General features: G+C 36.1%; 1 protein-coding gene across 7 annotated transcripts in view; it reads left to right on the forward strand.

Moving 5' to 3' along the window:
* Positions 1–15,838, forward strand: part of LOC115220978 (PTB domain-containing engulfment adapter protein 1) — a 246,285-nt gene extending 230,447 nt beyond the window's left edge. For 5 of the 7 annotated variants that reach the window (XM_029791192.2, XM_029791194.2, XM_036510303.1 and 2 more), the window contains 7 exons: positions 625–741; positions 5,945–6,049; positions 7,365–7,565; positions 10,205–10,298; positions 11,196–11,270; positions 13,366–13,523; positions 15,660–15,791. In XM_029791192.2, coding sequence (XP_029647052.1) covers positions 625–741; positions 5,945–6,049; positions 7,365–7,565; positions 10,205–10,298; positions 11,196–11,270; positions 13,366–13,523; positions 15,660–15,740 — 831 coding nt within the window. In that variant the 3' untranslated portion in view covers positions 15,741–15,791. Of the gene's footprint in view, positions 1–624; positions 742–5,944; positions 6,050–7,364; positions 7,566–10,204; positions 10,299–11,195; positions 11,271–13,365; positions 13,524–15,659 lie in introns of all 7 variants that reach the window. The other 2 variants (XM_029791191.2, XM_029791195.2) reach the window with 2 other exon arrangements.
* Positions 15,839–19,451: the final 3,613 nt, after the last annotated feature.

A 19,451-nucleotide genomic window follows, 5' to 3' on the forward strand; every position in this document is an offset into this window, starting at 1 on the left:
AATCCTTGAATGGATGTCCACAATCCACCCTCTTTGAACTTCCAACTCATTTCTGTCTGTTTTATTACTCAGTATTTTTTTTTTTTTTTTACGTCAAGAGTTCACATGTACAATATTTAACCTTAGAGCTGTGTGTGTGTCTGTCTGTCTAAAAGACTAAAATAATCGTTTTACAAAATGACATGTTTCAAACTCTCTGTTGGTTTGTTTAGGTCAATAGATTTTTAATCCAACTATTGTTATTCATTTATTTGGTCAGGAGTGGTCACATATTGCAGCTATCATTTCTAGTCTGGTTTTCTCTTTCCTACATTCGTGTTAAGGTAGTTTAGTATACTACGACTTTCTTTTTTCAACTGAAGCTACTTTCTTTTCATAACAGCAGCACGGTAACATGAAAAATTGCTGTCTCAGTGGTAGTAGTTTAGTATTTTCTTTATCATTTTAGCCTCAACATTGTATAACACTTAAAATGACTAAATTGAAACACTGTTTTTTGGGGGGGTTTTTGAGGGGGTTTTTTTTTCCACTTCTTATATAATTTTACTTTACTTTGTTTTTAATTTAATTTTCCCAACCAATGGAGACCTTGTTTTCTAAAGTAAAAATCCCTTTCATCTTCAGGCTAAAGAAATAACCATGACTGTTGGTCAGGCGTTTGATTTAGCATATCGAAGATTCGTGGAAACAACTGGCAAAGATATTGATGTTCGTAAACAGTTCCTTCTTTTACAGAAAAAGGTATGGATTTTTTTTGTTTTTGTTTCTGTTTTCATTATAACTTATTAAGAACAATGTATTCTAAATCTGATAGGTTTTTTGTGATTTCTTTTTTTGTATGGATCAGCGATTCTCAAATTGTTTGATGAAGCATACTGGTGCATCATCATCATCATCATCATCGTTTAACGTCCGTTTTCCATGCTTGCATGGGTTGGACGGTTCAACTGGGGTCTGGGAAGCCAGAAGGCTGCGCCAGGCCCAGTCTGATCTGGCAGTGTTTCTACGGCTGGATGCCGTAGTGTAGTGGGTGCTTTTTACATGACACCTGCACAGGTGCCAGACGAGGCTGGTAAACGGTCACGATTGGATGGTGCTTTTTACGTGCCACCGGCACGGAGGCCAGACGAGGCTGGCAACAGCCACAATCGGATGGTGCATCACAAATTATTCTGTCAAACGTAATACTTTTACGTTCACATTGTTTATTGTTTTTGATTCGTCATGCATTATTTTGTAGCTTCTAAATTATGATGATGTGATTGTATATATTATAATGGCATTGAAGGATAGGTGTGATAGGCTGGATCTGGCTGGCCAGAACATAAAACAGGGAGCATGTTTGGGCCGGATATGGCCAGTAATTCGAGGCTTTGGAAAATCCATCTTTAAAAACATGTTACTCTTTTACTTGTTTCAGTCATTTGACTGCGGCCATGCTGGAGCACCGCCTTTAGTCACGCAAATCGACCCCGGGACTTATTCTTTGTAAGCCCAGTACTTATTCTATCGGTCTCTTTTGCCGAACCGCTAAGTGACGGGGACGTAAACACACCAGCATCGGTGTGTTATGTTATTCATAATTTTGTTATGTTATTTGTTAAATAATTTGTTAAATTATGTTATTCATAACTTTGTAACACGCGTATGATTAACCCTTCAGCCATATCTTAAGCTGGCCTTATCCTGCCCAAATATTCTTCTACCTGTTTTTATGTTCAAATTGGCCAGATCTGACTTCTCACACATCCCCTTCAATGTCATTCTAAAAATAAGCAGTCACATCATTGAAATCTTGAAGCTACATACAAGACAATGAATGGTTAATTCAAAAGAATGTGAATTAAACTTTACATTTGACAATTGTCTAAATGCTAAAGGGTTAATAGTGACTGTGTGGTAAGTAGCTTGTTTACCAACCACATGGTTCCGGGTTCAGTCCCACTGCGTGGCACCTTGGGCAAGTGTCTTCTACTATAACCTCGGGCCGACCAAAGCCTTGTGAGTGGATTTGGTAGACGGAAACTGAAAGAAGCCCGTCGTATATATGTATATATATATATGTGTGTGTATATGTTTGTGCGTCTGTGTTTGTCCCCCTAGCATTGCTTGACAACCGATGCTGGTGTGCTTATGTCCCCGTTACTTAGCGGTTCAGCAAAAGAGACCGATAGAATAAGTACTGGGCTTACAAAAGAATAAGTCCCGGGGTCGAGTTGCTCGATTAAAGGCGGTGCTCCAGCATGGCCGCAGTCAAATGACTGAAACAAATAAAATAAATTTTTTAAAAAGAGTAATTGTTTCTATATTTTTAAACGACAGATATTTTTTGTTTTGTTTTTTTTTTAAACCTTCTATCAAAAAAAAAAAGAAGAAAGGAGATTGAAAACTTTTGATATCGATATTGATTGATTGAAGCTGATGATTTGAAACATCTGTTTACCATTTTACCTACTTATTTATTTATTTATTTATTTTCTTAAATCTTTTTTTTTTGTGTAACTATTCCCCCCCTCCCCCTCTCTCTCTTTTTAATATTTCATTCTCTTTCTCTTTCTCTCACTTTTCATATTTTCATTGAGAAAAGAGGTTCTGTGCAATTCTGAGGATTTGATTTTGTGACAAATTCTTTTTATAGTTTACTAGTTTTTTTTGTGTGTTTTTTTGTTTGTTTTTTGTTTTTTCTTCACCTTTGTGGACTGACTGAGTGTCTTCATTGGGGATAGCCATGTCTATGTGATTAAGAAGCTTGCTTTGCACGACACCTTGGGCACTGGACCAACCAATGTCTTGTGAGTGAAATTGGTTGGTGGAAACTCTGGAAGCCTGTCGTGTGTGTGTGTTCATTCGCTCTCTTGCATCCCTACGACTTAGCAGTTCAGCAGAACAGACTGATAGAATAAAGTACCAGACTCTAGAAAAGAATATAAGTACAAGTGTCAATATATATTTCTTTACTACCCACAAGGGGCTAAACAAGAACAGGCAAACGGATTAAGTCGATTACATTGACCCCAGTGCGTAACTGGTACTTAATTTATCGACCCCGAAAGGATGAAAGGCAAAGTTGACCTCGGCGGTCAATATACTCAACTAAAACCCTCCAAGGTGGTACTCCAGCATGGCCACAAACAAAAGACAAAAAGATTTATTGAGAATAAATTGACGGAGACATATTCCTAATGGCTACAGGCTTGTCTTGGCTCCATATAAAAACAAAATGTTGACCTCGTTTGCTTCAGTAAAATGTGTTTGTATTTTAGTTGAAAAATATATTTCTCTAATGAACATCGTGCCTCCCAGGACACCTGGATACAGTATTAGTGGTAACCATTTACGTTATAATACTTCAGTCAACTATTCTTTGCTGAGCTTTTCTATAATTAGTCCTATTAAATAGGTTGTATTCCATAGCTGAGTGACTTTAGGGTGGGTTTACTTAACTATGCACGATGTTAATTGAGAACAGTGTGCTGTTAACGATTCTATTTTTAGGAACTTTGCATTCATATTCATTACAGATTCGTGCCTGAATTTAGATCACATGTTTTAAACTTTCGTAAATAAATTTTTTAAATATAAGAGTGTATAAAATGTTTTTATACACAAAAAAGGAGACCATTGGCAGGACTCCTTACATGCTAAAAAGGCCAGTTTTTTATGATAGTAAATAAATTTTTTTTTTAATTTGTTTTTCTTTTTTAATTTAAAAGAATTTTTGATTTTTAATTCTTTTAAACATCTGACTTCGGTCATGCTGGAGCACTGCCTTGTAGTGTCAGTGTTAGTCAAATAAACTGATTCCAGTACTTATTTTAAAGTCTAGCATTTATTCCATCAGTCTCTTTAACCAAACTATTAACCCTTTTGTTACCATATTTCTGTTGAGATGCTCTATGTTTCTGTCAATTAATTTTAAATATAACAAAGAATTTAGTAAAATAACTTAGTTATCATTAAGCTAGTGATAGGAAGTGCCATCCAACCAAAATGCAAATATATGGGAAACTACCACCTGTGTCATCTCTTGTGAAAGGTAGGAGAGTCCAGTTTGCTGGACATTGTTGTAGAGCTGAAAACAAGGTAATTTCTACTCTTCTCCTCTGGAAGCCATCTGCTCGCAATACCAGAGGGCGCACACTCTCCTACCCTGATGTAATCTCCAGGGATACAGGCATCCAGCAACAGGACCTCTGTAATGCCATGATGGACCGTGAAGTCTGGCGTAGCATGGTAAATTCCATTGTCTCGACCACGGTCAAACAATGATGATGAGTGATAGGAACATAAATTGTGTCTAAGGTTTGGTTGAAGATTTTAATTCAGAAGTTTTGGAGACAAGATATTTGTACTACAGAGCCAGAGGCAGTTTCAGGCAGGTTAGTATCAAAAGGGTTAAGTTATGGAGACATGAATCGGTGTCACTTGTCAAGTGGTTGGTGAGAAATACAAACACACACGTGTCAGGTCATTTGTGAGGTCTCTCTTGAGTGATACTGATAACATGGAATCCAATTGCAACCTGTTGCATGGTCAGGTCATCTCCACTAGGTTTTCCTGGTGAGGTGGGTTGCTAGAAGCCCAGAAGGACTAAAAACATTACCTGTCAAAAGGACGGATGAACCTAGGATGGGTTCAACATCTAGCAATAGCACGGGCCCTCAGAATTTCCAAGTTGGTGTCCAGTGTGCTGGAAGACCCCTGGAAGTGAGGCACCTTTTAGTTTTTGTTAAAGCATGTCTCTAGAACCTGCTTCAGACCTCGGCTACATCTGTTCTGATAATCGATGGTGACTTGGTCAGAGAATCCTCTGTAACAGTTGATAATTGATGGCAAGGTGAGTGTCCTTCCAGTTGCCAACCCCTCATTTGCTGGATGTCCTTCCTGTTGCCATCCCCTTATTTGCTACCAAGTAAGGTAATATTTCCCTATAACCAGATGTGATTTTTCAGGGTAGACTGGGAACACATGACCTCACTGGTATAATGATGACACAACTATCATGCAATATCAAGAAGATGCATAAACACACACATACACACACGTATGCAAGTATATATACATGACAAGCTTCTGTTGGCCTGGTGCTATAATAGAAGACACTCACCCAAGGTACCATGCAGTCAGTGGCTCTTGCTTGGCTGCCTAGGATTAAGCTGGCTCACTCTGTCAGTGTCCCAGAGTGTGTATGCATGTGACAGGGGACTACACGTGAACTTGTATTTCCACTGAAACAACAAACATGAGTGACATGGTGAACTAGTTCATCAGAGTTTGCTTAACCCATCCCAGGTGAATGCCGTCACTAATACAAGTAAGTAGTAAGTACACACACATATAGGTGCAGGTGTAGCTGTATGGTTAACAAGTTTGCTTCCCAAATAAGTAGTCTCCAGTTTTGCCTTTGGGTTGATATTTAAAAAAAAGACAAACTAAAAGAACGAGCCAAGATTAATTTACATTTTAGTGAAATAAAAGCTGTTTTATCACAACTACTGAAGTATAATTATTGGTTGTAGTGAATGTTTATCTAAAATATTGTTGACTAGCACTATGACCCGGCAACGCCAGGTCATAGTGCTAGTGCATGCATATACAGCTGCGTGCGTGCACACATACACAAGAGTACTGTCCAAATCTCCGACCAATCACATACAGCTAGCTGGCATTCAAATGGTGTATCAAGTTTTGGGCATTTTGATTGGGTTTTGGATAGAAAATTCACTAAAAAGTCACTTCTATTGATTTTTTTAATGGCTTTGCAGGGTGACTGGGGAAATGTAAAGATGTGCATGACCACCTTTGGATGGTTTTGAATGGCCATAGAAAGTGCGAGCTCTCTGACTGAAAAATTGTGGATTTGTATAAAGGACACATACGCAGACATTTTGCCGTTTATATATATAGAGATTTAATTAAATCACTTTTGTTTATCATTCATTAGGTGAATACTCTACAACAAGAAAATGAAACTTTAAAAAAGAGGATTGTTGACCTGGAAAATCTCAAAGACAAATCTGATGTGGATTTCTACAAAAGTGCTAATAATGTAAGAAATTCTGTTTAAATTGTTATAGTTATATTACCATATTTTCTGGCATACAAGTTGAATTTTTCAGACCGAAATTTGCAGCAAAAAAAGAAAAGCAGGTCAACTTATACACATGACAATTTTGGAGAACCAAAAATTCCATGTAAAATGCAGTAAGATTTGCAAAGATAACCACGTCATAATGTTTGAATGTTTATGCTACTCTATATTTATGTTATGTATTTCAAGACAAACACCTTTTTTGTTTTTTCATCTACCATTATTTCACTATTCAGATATTTCACAGCATGTCTCTTTTCCCATGTCTAGCATGATGCACTTTGAGTTTATCGTTTGTCTAATTTACTGGCATTTCCTTCATAATATCTAAGTAACTAGGCATTGTTACTGCCAGGTCACAGTTGCCTCTCTCTAAGAATTAATCTGTCATTCCACATCTGGTCTCGTAAAACCAAGCGCCAGATGGGGAATTTCTAAGTCAATTCTTTTAGACTGATTGGGACCTGCTGGCACTGTTATATCAATATCTAATATTTGATAGAATACAGTGTTTGAAATTCAGATACTGTCTATGAAAAGAAAAGAAAATTAATAAACTAAAGTAAAATTCATTAAAAAAATTAATTTAATTAGATAATTGATCAAAACTTAGTAAATTTGTGAATTTTTAAATTTATATTTTTATTGATTGATTTTTAACTTTTGCATGGCTTTGCATGATTTCTTGCAATATTGCATGATTTTATTGCTTCTCTCTAAGAGATGAAGTTACACTGGAATTCACCTTGGTTAACCCAACTTTCTCAGCATGCTAGTCGTATTGTTTGTTTCTTTAGCACTGGCAGCATTGAGAAATATTTGTTCAAAATTCAAATTTGCAACTGTTGACTTTCCATAATTGAACAACGGAATAAAAGAAAAGATGGAACTTTGTACATTCAACCTTACTTCTTGACCAAGATCTCCACATCCATACATCTGTTGCTGTAGTTTAGTTTAAGAATAGTAAATTAAGCTTTAATTCTGAAGCTAAATATGCTGTTGAAGTCTCAGCACCACATGGAACTGTAGCAGCTTTGTTGGGGACAGTTAGAGATCAATGTTGTAACACTGATCATATATGTATACAGAATTTTATTTTAAAAGAAATGTCTAACACTTGGTTACTTACTTGTTCAGTAAAAATTTAAAGCAGAATCTGGATTTTTTTTTTTTTTTAAATTTCTACCAAACAAAGAAAAAAAAAAGTCCTTCCATCACATGTCATTTTACTGTAAATTAATTCGGCCGTCTGAAATCCTCCAACTCGCAGATTTTAAACCTTGGCACAGTGGGAACTGTTTCCAGTCCTACGGCTGTTACTTCAAACACTGGTGGCATGATTTCTCTGACTTCAAGCAGTACTTCTCCTCCGTATAATAAAGCACCTACCTCACCAACAGATATTTTTTCACCATCCTCACCAACTGATATCTTTTCACCATCCCCAGTTTCACACACAGTACGAAAGGAGGTAATTTTAAAAACCAGCTTCGCATTGCGATTTCAATATAACTTTTTTCTAACAACATGGAATAAATGTTGTGCTTTCTTCCTAACACCCGTATGAACTAAACCAGAAAAGAAAATAGATGTGTTTATTAAACCCTTAATAACTCTTAACATAAAATATTCCTGCTATTTACTAAAAAAGGTTTTGGGATAAAATCATTATTTTTCATTGCTTTATTTGTTTTTACTAAATATTTGAAGCCCGTTCTTGTAATCTCCCTGCAAATCTAATACTTCCATACGCTTGAAACTGGTTGTCTTATGTGTCTAAAGTAATGCTTACATTATCATATATACATATATCTCTATACTCTTTTACTTGTTTCAGTCATTTTGACTGTGGCCATGCTGGAGCACCGCCTTTAGTCAAGCAAATCGACCCCAGGACTGATTCTTTGTAAGCCTAGTACTTATTCTATCGGTCTCTTTTGCTGAATCGCTAAGTTTCAGGGACGTAAACACACCACCATCGGTTGTCAAACGATGTTGAGGGGACAAACACAGACACACAAACATACACACACATATATATATATACATATATACGACGGTCTTCTTTCAGTGTCCATCTACCAAATCCACTCACAAGGCTTTGGTCGGCCCGAGGCTATAGTAGAAAACACTTGCCCAAGGTGCCACGCAGTGGGACTGAACCTGGAACCATGTGGTTGGTAAGCAAGCTACTTACCACACAACCACTCCTACGCCTATATACATATATATAAAAAATGAAAGTTGGACAAGCAAAGCATTTGGCGTTACTTGAGGATATTTACTTTATAATAAAGAGTTCAAATAAAGTATTTATCTACCATAACTGTTCTATGTTTTATTTCTACTTTATTTGTATTCGTTATTATGAAGTAAATATTCTCAAGTAAGGCCAAATGCTTTGCTTGTCCACCTTCCATTTTTTATCTAATTTCACCTGCTGAATCAGGTACCACTTCTAGTCTTTTGTACTTGAAGGTGGAGCTTTAATGGTAAACCAATCTGAGTGCTCAGTGTACATACCTATTAACATAGTGTTTATTGATGTATACTCCCTTTCCTTCTTTCCTGAGTGTCCAATAATACTATACGTGTTCCACGTCCTCGTGTTGTTGTGTTTTCTCTTTGCGTTTTCATGTTTGGATTAACTATATATATATTAAGGGCATTACTATACATAAATGCCTCACATTAAGAGGGACTCTTAAAGTCAAAACTACCAGAATAAACACACTGTACCGAATGCAAGGGAATGCAACTCTCGAAGCAAGCCCTTTAAACAGATTCAGTTGCAGATCATATGATTTCATAATAAGTGCACAAAATGCACTTTTTAATCGTCAGTGCAAGCATAATCAAGACACATAACAATAAAAAAAATATCAACATACCAGACGAATACGACATGTATCCAGCATTGTACATAGAATTGTTCACACTTATATATCTATGGTAAGAGGCGGGCTTTTCGAATTGCATCTCGGTACATGTGTTTATTCAGAATAAAATTCAGCACTGAATATATTCCGGTTAAATTTACAATTTAAAAATAGGATAAAATCTTTATAAGAATTTATCAAGTAGTTAGTGTGAAAAAAACCTGCAATTCAGTGACTTAAACATGTAAAAGGATCAAAAGATGTGACTTATGTAGTTCCGCTTCTTCCTATGTTTCAAATAACTTACAACTAATCTTAAATGTCTACAGTATTAAATTAATTTGAATTGCCACATGTGTTCTTAAATTAATTTCAAGATCACATGTTGCAAACAAGAGCATAATCATATTTACATGGTTTCAAGTATCTGAACTGAAAAATATCCTGTGAATCTAATTCTCTTAAAATTGTGTTTTTGATCCATGTACAAGAAATATTTCTCAGCTTTTCAATGAAATATTGAATAGCCATATTTTAAATTGTCATTTAATCCTACTTTAGGATTATATAGTCAAACAGAACTAAATCTCAAGACAACAGCTTGCTTTTACAACAGGTTTTTATGGTTATGCACCAAATAACATAATTTATTTTTCTTTCTTTTCAAGTTCCAAATAATTACTAAGTTTATATCATTGTTTAAATTCCTTTTCATAACAGTCTTTGAATTTATGCCATTTGTTTAACCCTTTCATTACCAACCCGGTTGAAACCAGCTCTGGCTCTGAGTACAAAGGTCTTGTTTTCATAAGTTTTGAATTAAAATCTTCCACCAAACCTTAGTCACAATTTATGTTCCTAACACTAGCTTAATGATAACTAAGTTATTTTACTAAATTCTTTGTCATATTTAAAGTAATTGAAAGAAACACAGAGCATCACAAAATAAATACAGTAACGAAAGGGTTAAACACCTTTTTATAACAATCTATGCCTCTTGGTTCACTTAACGTTAACCCAAACTTATTAATACTATTTACTGCTATAATATTTAGTTGACTATCTGGCCATAGATTGGCAACAGAAGACCAACTATTAAACACAATTTACTCATTTTCTAAGAAAAAAAAAGAAAAAAATCTAATTTTCAGTTTATTTGTTTTATATGTTTTTAAAGTTTTTTTTTCTTCATATTAAGTGCTAATTTTTTCATTCCTCTCATTTTGGTCAGGCTGGATTGCAGGCAAACAGCAAGAAACAAACAAGCAATGGTGATTTCCTAAATGACCCTTCACACAGAAGCAATTCTCCTCCAAAACCTCTGTGTAAGTTGTGTTACGTTTTACAGCCTTTCTTTGATAAATAGATAATATTTCCATTTTAGTATGGATCTCTGTTAATACTCTAACTTTGGCTGTGTGGTTAAGAAACTTGCTTTGCAACCACATGGCTTTGGGTTCAGTCCCACTGCAGAGCACCTTGGGCAACTGTCTTCTACTAATGCTCCAGGCCTTGTGAGTGAATTTGGTTGAGGAAAATTGGGAAACCAATTGTGTGTGTGTGTTTATCTCTCCCCCACCCACTGCTTAACAACCGATGTTGATTCATTTACATTACTGTAAATTAATGGTTTGGCAAAAGGCACCAATAACATAGGTACCAGGGTGAAAACCTAAGTACCAGGGTTGATTTACTCAACTAGTCCTTCAAGGTGATTTCCCCCAGCTTTGCTGCAGTCCAGAGGCTAGACAGTAACCCTTTTACTCTTTGACAAGGTTAAAGTACACCTGAGGACTGTATGCAAGAAGCTCATCATAATTATCATCATCATCATCAATATTATAATGCTGGTGCCACGTAAAAAAACACCTGTGCCTGTGTTATTTAGAAAGTACCGGTGCCAGTGTCATGTATAAAGCACCCATGCTGGTGTCGCATAAAAATGTACCCAGTACTCCGTAAAGAGATTGGCATCAGGAAGGGCATCCAGCTGTAGAAACTTTGCCAAAACAGATAATTGGAGCCTGGTGCAGCTCTCCAGCTGGCAAGTTCATATCAAACTATCCAACCCATGCCAGCATGGAAAAATGGATGTTAAATTATGATGGTGATGATGATGATGATCGCTTCTCTGTATTTATACGTAGCCTGACAGGATGGAGTTATACTTCTCTCTGTTCAAATCAGTTCAACCTTTAAATTAAGCTTTTCTGTTTTCCTAGTACAACCTCCTCCTCCCGGAAAGGCTCGATCCGCATCAACTCCAAATCCCAGACAAGTCACATCAACACCACCAGGTATTGTATTTTTTTTATTTATTAATGGTGATTATGATATACGAGCAAAACGCTGTAAACAGTTGGAATGTAACTGGGACTGGAACATTAGAATGATCACCCTACAGAATTAATTCTCATCCAGTTCTATATTTAAGAGAAGAGGAATTATGTACATTATTTACATTCGGTGGATATTTGTCTTCAATTTGTTTGTTGTTAACACAACATTTCGGCTGATATACCCTCCAACCTTCTTCAGGTGTCTTGGGGAAATTTCGAACCTGGGTTCTCATTCCTAAGATATATTTTTCGATGTTATAATAATAATAACATTGAAAATATATACCTTAGGAATGAGAACCCAGGTTCGAAATTTCCCCAAGACACCTGAAGAAGGTTGGAGGGTATATCAGCTGAAACATGTTAACAACCAACAAGATGAGGACAAATATCCGTTGAATGTAAATAATTCTCATCCGTCCTTAACCTTTGATTAAACACCACCAGAGCATATAGTCATACTATTTAGCTTTCTTTAGTTTTGGGCTACAGTCCCAATTAGCCCTCTCTGTAGGAGCTAGCTTAGAAGTTCACATGGAGTACCACTTTAAAGCTAGTTATTAATATTATTACTAAGGTGGCAAGCTAGCAGAATTGTTAGCACGCTGGGTGAAATGCTTAGCAATATTTCATCTATCCTTACATTCTGAATTCAAATTCTGCCAAGGTCGACTTCGTCTTTCATCCTTTCAATGAAATAAGTAGTTACACACTGGGGTTGATGTAATCGACTAACCCCTGCCCCAAAATTTCAGACCTTGTGCTTATAGTAGAAAGGATTATTATTAAGGTGGTGAGTTGGCAGTATTTCATCCATCCATACATTCTGAGTTCAAATTCCACCGAGGTCAACTTTGGCTTTCATTCTTTTGGAGTTACTAAAATAAGTGACTGGGGTTGATGTAATCAGCTCTCTCTCTCTACTCCAAAATTGATGACCTTGGGCTAAAATATGAAACCATTATTATTATTATTAAGATGACAAGCTAGCAGAATCATTGGCATGTTGAACAATGTGCTGAACAACATTCTGTCCATCGCTACGTTCTGAGTTCAAATGCCAGGAACGTCAGCTTTGCCTTTCATGTTTCTGGAGTTAATAAAATAATTAGCAGTCAAGTACTGAGGTTGATGTAATCAACTAGTCCTCTCTCTCAAATTTTCAGCCCTTATGCCTATACTACAATGGATTATTATTAAGTGTGGGTTGATGCCAGTGCTGCCTGACTGGTGGTACGTAAAAAGCACCATCTGAACGTGGTCGAAGCCAGTGCCCTCCTACTAACTCCTGTTCCAGTGGCACATAAAAAGCACCATCTAAATCATGATCGATTCTAGTGCTGCCTGACTGGCTCCCATACTGGTGACATGTAAAAAGCACCCACTACACTCTCGAAGTGGTTGGCATTAGGAAGGGCATCCATGTGTAGAAACCTTGCCAGATCAGATTGGAGCCTGGTGCAGCCTACTGGCTTGCCAGTCCTCAGTCAAACCGTCCAACCCATGCCAGCATGGAAAGCGGACGTTAAACGACAATGATGGTGATGTAGTGAGCTGGCAGAATTGTTACAATGCCAGACAAAAAGCTTTAGCAATTTTTCTGACTTTATGTTGTGAGTTCAAATGTCACCAAGGTTAACTCTGCCTTTCATCCTTTTGGGGTCAATAAAAAAAAGTACCAGTTGAGCACTGGTGTTGATGTAACTGACTAGTCCCCTTTCCCAAAATTTCAGGCCTTGTAGCTATAACAGAGGTTCATTATTATTATTATGAAAATTACTGGATGTATACATGTGTGTTTGTGTCTGTTTGTCCCTCAACATCATGTTGGTATGTTTGCATCCCTGAAACTTGAGGGTTCAGCAAAAAGGGCCTATAGAATAAGAACTGTGTTTAGAAAATATGTACTGGGGTCATTTCATTCAGCTAAAAATTTGAGATGGTGCCCCAGCATGGCCACAGTCTAATGACTGAAACAAACAAAAGAGGAAACAATAAACCTGATTTATTTGTTTGTTTATTTATTTATTTGTTTATTTATTTCCTCTCCTAGTTGTTGTGAACCCTTTAATTGCGGACAGTGGTGCCAGTTCTAACTCGGATCCATTTGGCATGGGAGACTTTAACCCTTTTTCCACCCTGAATACAAAATCCAACCAAGACATTGATATGGCCATCAATAATGCTGACAAAGAATTGCTTGACCTCCAGGTAAGTTTTATATATTTTTCTATATCACACGCACACACACATACATATATAGATATATATATATATAGTAGATCTACTTCTAGCATTAGGGTTGTCCACATAGTGGTCATCCCTCTCATATGTATGTAATACAATTTACTGAACCTTCAGTTTTTTAATATGCTAGACCACTGGTGTTAAATTGATGTTATCAAATTAATATCCAATTTTTCGCCCTAGAAGTTGTCATTCATGTAGGCTGGTTCTCAAACTGGTAAATGCCACTCCCTTTCCCTACCCGTCTGTTCACCGACCAAACATGCAAAAAAAAAAAAAGAATCCAAATTTTTGTTTATTTTCTGTCTGTCTTTATTAGTGAGAAGAATCTCTTCACCAGGATTTTGGATAAATCCGAAACCCCACCACCTTATGAGAATTGCTGATCTAGATGATGATACTAAATTTTTTCTTTTCTTCAAATCCCCTCTTTTCTAAATTATAGCCATGTGTTTTGCTTCCTTATTAACCACACTGTTTTTAAAATTATGCTTAAAAAATTGAGACAAATTACTGTCTGAGGAGTTAGGTGGCCAAATTTTTGGGGTGATGTGGTTGCAGAAATTGTAGGCCTCCATGTTGAGTCTGAGGCCCTGTGGGAAGATGAATGGAGGCATAACATCGCCATCACTAGTGATTGCTCCAAACACCATGATGTTGACTGAATGTTTGATTTTTATCATTCTCGGTACATATTTTGGGGACTCAGATTGACACCCAACACTCTGCAATGTTCATATTAGAGTTTCCGGCGCAAATGCCAAGCAGTACAGCTTGTTGTTTCCAAATTTCTGGCTGAGTGAATTGCGTCATGGTACTGTTTTTCTCCCAGACGGTGCTCAACTGACCCTACCATACTGTGTAGTCGACAAAATCAAAAACGCTGCTGGTGTATGTTGAATCGAATTGAACCAGCCAGGATCCCTGGTCTGGTAGTACGTAAAAAGCACTATCCGACTCGTGGCCGATGCCAGCACCGCCTCGACTGGCTTCCGTGCCGGTGGCACATAAAATACACCAATCCGACCGTGGCCGTTGCCAGCCTCGCCTGGCACCTGTGCAGGTGGCACGTAAAAAGCACCCACTACACTCACGGAGTGGTTGGCGTTAGGAAGGGCATCCAGCTGTAGAAACATTGCCAGATCAGACTGGAGCCTGGTGCAGCCTTCTGGCTTCCCAGATCCCCGGTTGAACCATCCAACCCATGCTAGCATGGAGAACGGACATTAAACGATGATGATGAAACAATGCACATGCACGAAATTAAAAATATAGAATGGCAACAATTTACCCATCGCATCCTCTGTGTGTGTGTGTGTGTGTAGATATATAGAGAGAGATTGAGATTCGGTTACTATTTCTAGTAAGCCGGCTAACTACATAGAGGCCTTCACATTGACGCTTGGATAGGCTTACCTTAAACACCACGACTACCAAAAGAAAAAATTTTTCAGGGAAGATAACTCATGCAACACATCAAGAAGTTTGGAGTGAAAACTTACAAATCCCTTTCAAAGCTTTTTTCTCATTTAATTACAGAAAACTTATTTATTTGCTAGAAAGCCGACATTTCTAATTTAAACAAAATTATACTCTCGCATATTGATCTAGTCTCTGTATTGCCTTATTAACCAAATTATCAACCATCGCACAAACAATAACTCTGAGCACCTCTTCAAACTCCACCCATCTAACACCCGTGAACATATTTACAAAGTCAGAAAACAGCACAGCTCCCATGACTTCAGGAAACATTTTTTCACGCTGAGAGTTGCTGAAGCGTGGAACAAACTGCCGGCATCGGTTGTTAGTTGTCGGAGCACTGCATCCTTCAAAACTTCCATGCTTCCTGAGATTCGCCTACACTATACCTGATTTTCTCCCCTCCATACACACACAAGCATGTATCTGACTCATACACTGTTCACTTTCCAGACATTTGTACATTACTGCATGTACTTTATATGCACTTTCTGACAAGTTGTGGTGCACCTGAGCACTGTATACAATAATTTCATTATTATTATTATTATTATTATTATTATATTGATCTAGTCTCTGTATTGCCTTATCCAATGTTTTCCTCTTCATCTGTTTCAGACTGGATTCAGTCGAGGCTTGTGTTTCGGCGCCGAAGACTTCTCGCTTGACGATCTGGACCCTCTCAATCAAAAGTCTTAATGAAGTACTCTAAAATACATATTCAATGACCAAACAAAAAAAAAAAAAAATTGACAAAATAAAAAAAAAGAAACAAGAAACAAAACTAAGAAACGAAATAAAACCACACACAAACCCTGTAACATTTTTTTATAAAAAAAAAAAAAGAAAAAAGCCATGTCTTCTTTTCCGTTTATACTTTATTATTTCCTCTGAACTTCTTCAAGTTTCTAGACATGACAAGATATATTTCCTCTCATGATGCATTCAACTGACGCATATATATATATATATATATATATATATGTATGACTTACATGTATATTAATTATGCAACCCAGAGAAATCTGTTTAGTCTGTACTGCTTATTAATCAAAATGATATCGTTTTGTTAAGCATGTTTCATTACATGATGATAAATCTTTTTCCAAGCATAACACCTTTTAATTCTAGCTATTTTATGCTGTTAATTCAATTAAATTTAGATACTATATTTTATTTGGAAGAAAAACCAAAACATTACAAATGGCCAAAATTGCACTAAAGGAATTTATGTTCTAGTCCGAAATTCTAGCTATGATAAGGTATTTAATCTTTAATCTGCATAAATCTTTAGGGTTTAAAAGCCACCAATTGCGTGCCTTTGTTGTAAAATATATTGCTTTAACAATCGCAGGTAGAAGTGAAAAACATTCCATAGATAATAGATACCTGTAAGACGCTTAGAGCTGTTTGTCTCAACACTTCAGGCTATCTACACGTTAGAAAGGTGTCGTGTCCAATATTGGTTCTTACCACAAACTGGTGGTTGGTTTCTTAAGATATGTTAAAGTGCTGCAGCTTTGAGATTCTTGTGCCAAAGCAAACATACTGATGCCGTATACCAAAGACAGGGTAATATACACAAATATATATATAGACATATAGATTTTATTCTCTTTTAATCCACCATATATTCTCGTTCAGTGGCTTGATGTAGAAATTTCCAAGTTTGTGTCTTCTGTTACCAAGAAATTTCCAATACTGTTATCCTATTATTATCTTGTGATGTATTTTTTTCTGGGAGCTATTTTTGGCACTGGGTCTTTTTCATCAGTTTTGGAAATATTTGGGCAACAGGACATGAATGTGAGTATAAGATAAATGTGGTTGGTAGTAAAGACTTCTTGAATGAAGATTTTGTCTTAGAAGTTGCCATAGAAATATTTTATTTCTAAATATATGTCTGTCTGTCTTAAGCATTGAAGAATAAATTCTTTTGTTACCATAGTTCTGTTGAAATATATTGCCTATGTTTCGATTAGTTTTTAAAATAATGAAAAATTTAGTAAAATAACGCTGTCATTATTAAGCTGATGTTAAGAACATAAATTAAGATTAAACTTTAAATTTTAGGGGAAGGTTTTAATTTAGATCACTTTAAAATAGGGAGTTTGTATCATAGAACAAGGAGCAATTTCAAAATGGTTAAGAGAATTATGACAGTAGAACAGCATTGTTAGTGTAGTTCTGCTCTCAGACATGACTATATCAAAGTTGCATAGGTTTCTAGAGAAAACGGTACTTAAAAAAAGTGTTGACTGGTAAGTTTGCTTAGTTTTGATGTCGACCACTGAGCTTACATTATATAAGAGATATCAATGTTATATGACAGAGAATTTGAAAAATAGTATTTAGATCATTGAGAATTTAGTGTAAGATTGTTAAGAGTTTGTTAACCCTTTCGTTACTAAACCGGCTCTGGCTCTGAGAACAAATGTCTTGTTTTCATAAGTTTTGAATTAAAATCTTCCACGAAACTAGTCACAATTAATGTTCCTAATACTAGCTGAATTATAACTATTACTAAATTTTACTAAGTTCTTTGTTTAAATTGAAGAAACATAACAATTGTTATGTTTAAAGTAATTGAAAGAAACACAGAGCGTCTCAAAATAAATACAGTAATGAAAGGGTTAATCATCGTTATGCCTTCATTTGGTGTCAAACTACAAACGGCTCTATTTACTGATAATTGTCAAGACTACTGAATAAATTTGGTAAAGCTTGTAGTTACAATACAAATAGTCTGACTATGGATAAAACTGTATTGTGTTCAACTAATCACTACTAATTAGGCAATTAAAATTTTATTGTGACAGATTGTGGCAAAGGCCTTGATACATTATGATTGTAGTATTATAGAAAATTAATTAGGAAGGTTTATTTTAAGCAAGAAACTTAACATCAAAATATGTTAGCATGCTTTATATTGCAAAGACACTTAAGGGTGTGGAACAAATGTTTTAAATCACAAAGCATTCATGTTCATCTCTCTCCTTTTAACATGGAAAAGTATAATTTTTTAGGAGATTGGCTAAAGGAGAATGTATAGTATTATAGTAACAAACAGTTAGGTTTCGTTCTTTAACAATTTTATCAACACTATCTATGTAAAACTTTCAGACTCCAGTATGAAACAATGAAAAATTTTATTTTGACTGTTCCAAAAGATTCCTCTAATATTTTGTGAATTTACCATATTCAAAAAAAAAAAAAATTTTAATTTTCTATAAGGATTTTCATAAAGAAAATACACATAGAATATTTCTCTCAAATCTCTTTGATTACATGGTGTTCTTGAGCGTCATTATCAAGTTAAGTTATCGGAATCATAACTTTTATTAAACGTGATTAACTATTGAAAAAGTTTTGTCATAAGTTCAAGAGATTTGCAGGAAAATCATTCAGGTGAGAACACCTATCCTAAACAGCTAAAAGTTTTTTTTTCCTTCTAAGTCATTTTTTTTTTATTCATATTTTTCTTTTAAATAATGTTTCTTACCCACCCCTCCTTTTTTTTTTATGCTCATACAGTTTAAATTTCTACCAAAAAATTTATTCTATCTTGAGTTTAACTTGTAATATAAGCTTGTTTTTAAAAAAACAAAAAAATGATAATAAATCTTTGAAATTCATAAAATTCATAAATATGATGGAATTTTTTTTGTGTTTCTCAGATGAATTATTATTATTATTTAAGGCAACGAACTGGCAGAATCATGAGCATGCTGGACAAAATGCTTGGCAGTATTTTGTCTGTCTTCACATTCTGAGTTCAAATGTGCTGTTGGTGACATCTAAATTAAGAGAAGCCTCATGTGAAAAACAGGTAAGGGTTAATGATGGGGGAGAGTATCCAGCTGTAAAACCATACCTGAATAACATATTAGGTGGAAGACAGGTGAAGGTTAATGGCAGGAAGAGTATCCTTTGGCATTATGTCATGCTTGAGAAGAAGACCCATCAAGCCAAGCAAAGTTGCAGTCATGGCAGATACTGGTGGAACGCAAAAGCACCCATTACACTCAGAGTGGTTGGCATTAGGAAGGGCATCCAACCATAGAATTTAGCATCCATTGTTCATGCTGGCATGGGTTGGACGGTTTGACTAGGCTGGCATGCTGGAGGGCTGCACTAGGATCCAGTCTGATTTGGGATAGTTTTCTACGGTTGGATGCCCTTCCTATGCCAAATCAGACTGGATCCAGGTGCAGCCCAATCAAACCGTCCAACCCATGCCAGCATGGGCAATGGATGCCAAATGATGACGATGATGATCCCACCATAGAAATCGTGCCAAAATTGTAACATGAGCAAGATGCAGGTCCTGTCCTGTCTAGGTCGACAGCAACTCCAAATACGCTGTGACTTGGACCAGCATGGAAGAAGAGACATAAAAATGTCATTTTG

Source organism: Octopus sinensis, linkage group LG17, assembly GCF_006345805.1.
Source record: "Octopus sinensis linkage group LG17, ASM634580v1, whole genome shotgun sequence".
In the NCBI taxonomy this organism is placed as follows: Eukaryota; Metazoa; Mollusca; class Cephalopoda; order Octopoda; family Octopodidae; genus Octopus; species Octopus sinensis.